General features: G+C 45.2%; 1 protein-coding gene across 1 annotated transcript in view; it reads left to right on the top strand.

Moving 5' to 3' along the window:
- The window catches only part of LOC113975151 (puromycin-sensitive aminopeptidase), a 32,684-nt gene that overhangs the window by 24,174 nt on the left and 7,144 nt on the right, over positions 1-1,366 (top strand). Inside the window, exon 10 of the mRNA XM_027698891.1 lies at positions 991-1,155. Within this exon, the coding sequence (XP_027554692.1) occupies positions 991-1,155 (165 nt within the window). The remainder of the gene's footprint in view (positions 1-990; positions 1,156-1,366) is intronic.

The raw sequence follows: 1,366 nt of genomic DNA, 5'->3' as shown, positions 1-1,366 counted from the left end.
CTTTTTTTCTTTTCCTTTTTTTCTTTTCCTTTTTTTCTTTTCCTCTTGCTCTTCCCAAATTTTCTTTTAAGAGCTTTTCCATGTTGGTTATTATCTTCAGTGATGCAGCTCTGCAGTAGGAAAAGGCATTCCAGTGTTAGTTAATTCCAAGAAAATCAGCTTTCCCTCCTCTCTAGTGAGGGGAACGGAGCAGAAAAACCTGCAGATTTTTCTCCTTAATGGAAGGGAAAAAACCAAACCCAAACCAACTCTTTGTTCCACAATTTGGGGAAGAAACACCCCGTTGTGTCCCCTCATTCTTACCTTTAAAAAAACAAATCCTACTTTTGTCTGTCAAGGAACAACTTTTGAACTGCTCACCAGACTTCAGGTTTCCATAATTTAGAATATTCCTCGAGATTGCAGGTTTTTCTCCTCAATGTAAGGAAAAAAATAAACCCCAAATCAGCTCTTTGTCCCACAATTTGGGGAAGAAAGACCCCCTTGTGTCCCCTCATTCTTACCTTAAAAAAACCAAATCCCACTTTTGGCTGGCAAGGAACAACTTTTGAACTGCTCACCAGAGTTCAGGTTTCCATAATTTAGAATATTTCTCGAAATTCCAGATTTCCTCCTTAATGTAAAGGGGGGAAAAAAACCCCAAACCAACTCTTTGTCCCACAATTTGGGGAAGAAAGACCCCCTTGTGTCCCTGCAGCTGGTGCTGCCTCACAGACCTGCAGCTTTGCCTGGCGCTGGGTTTTCCCTAATCCAGGCTGTTCCATGGCTCTGCTCTGACCTCTAGTCCAGGCTCTGGGAATTTCTCCTCCATGCAGAGTTCCTAAAAATTAAGGGGAAGGCAGTTATTGGGTGCTGGTGGCTCTTCTTGCCCCAACAATTCTTCAGAGAGGTGAATTCGTGCTCACAAGCGACGCCTCTCTGCTCTGCACTGAGTTAACCCTGCAAACTGAATTTTTTAATGGAATTTTGGCCTTTCTTTTGCCTTCCCAGGAATGGTGGACCCACCTGTGGCTGAATGAGGGCTTTGCCTCGTGGATTGAGTACCTGTGTGTGGATCACTGCTTCCCAGAGTACGACATCTGGACCCAGTTTGTCTCTGCCGACTACACCCGGGCCCAGGAGCTCGATGCCTTAGACAACAGCCACCCCATTGAGGTGAGTCCTGCTTCCCCTCCTGCCTGTAGCACTGTTTTTATTAGCCCAGGGCAAGATTGTTTCCTGGTAATTAAAAAGGGAACTTTGTAGTCATTCCTGCCGCAGAGGGAAAGCTGGAGTTGTGGTTACACCCGGGGGGGATTTCCCTCTATTTTCCTCTACTCTACTTTCCTCTCCTTTACTTTCCTCTCCTTTACTTTCCTCTCCTTTA

This window comes from Neopelma chrysocephalum, unplaced genomic scaffold, assembly GCF_003984885.1.
Source record: "Neopelma chrysocephalum unplaced genomic scaffold, ASM398488v2 Primary Assembly neopelma1_134, whole genome shotgun sequence".
Classification (NCBI taxonomy): Eukaryota; Metazoa; Chordata; class Aves; order Passeriformes; family Pipridae; genus Neopelma; species Neopelma chrysocephalum.
Note: the sequence above shows the minus strand (reverse complement) of the source record. Positions and strands in the feature narration are given on the sequence as shown.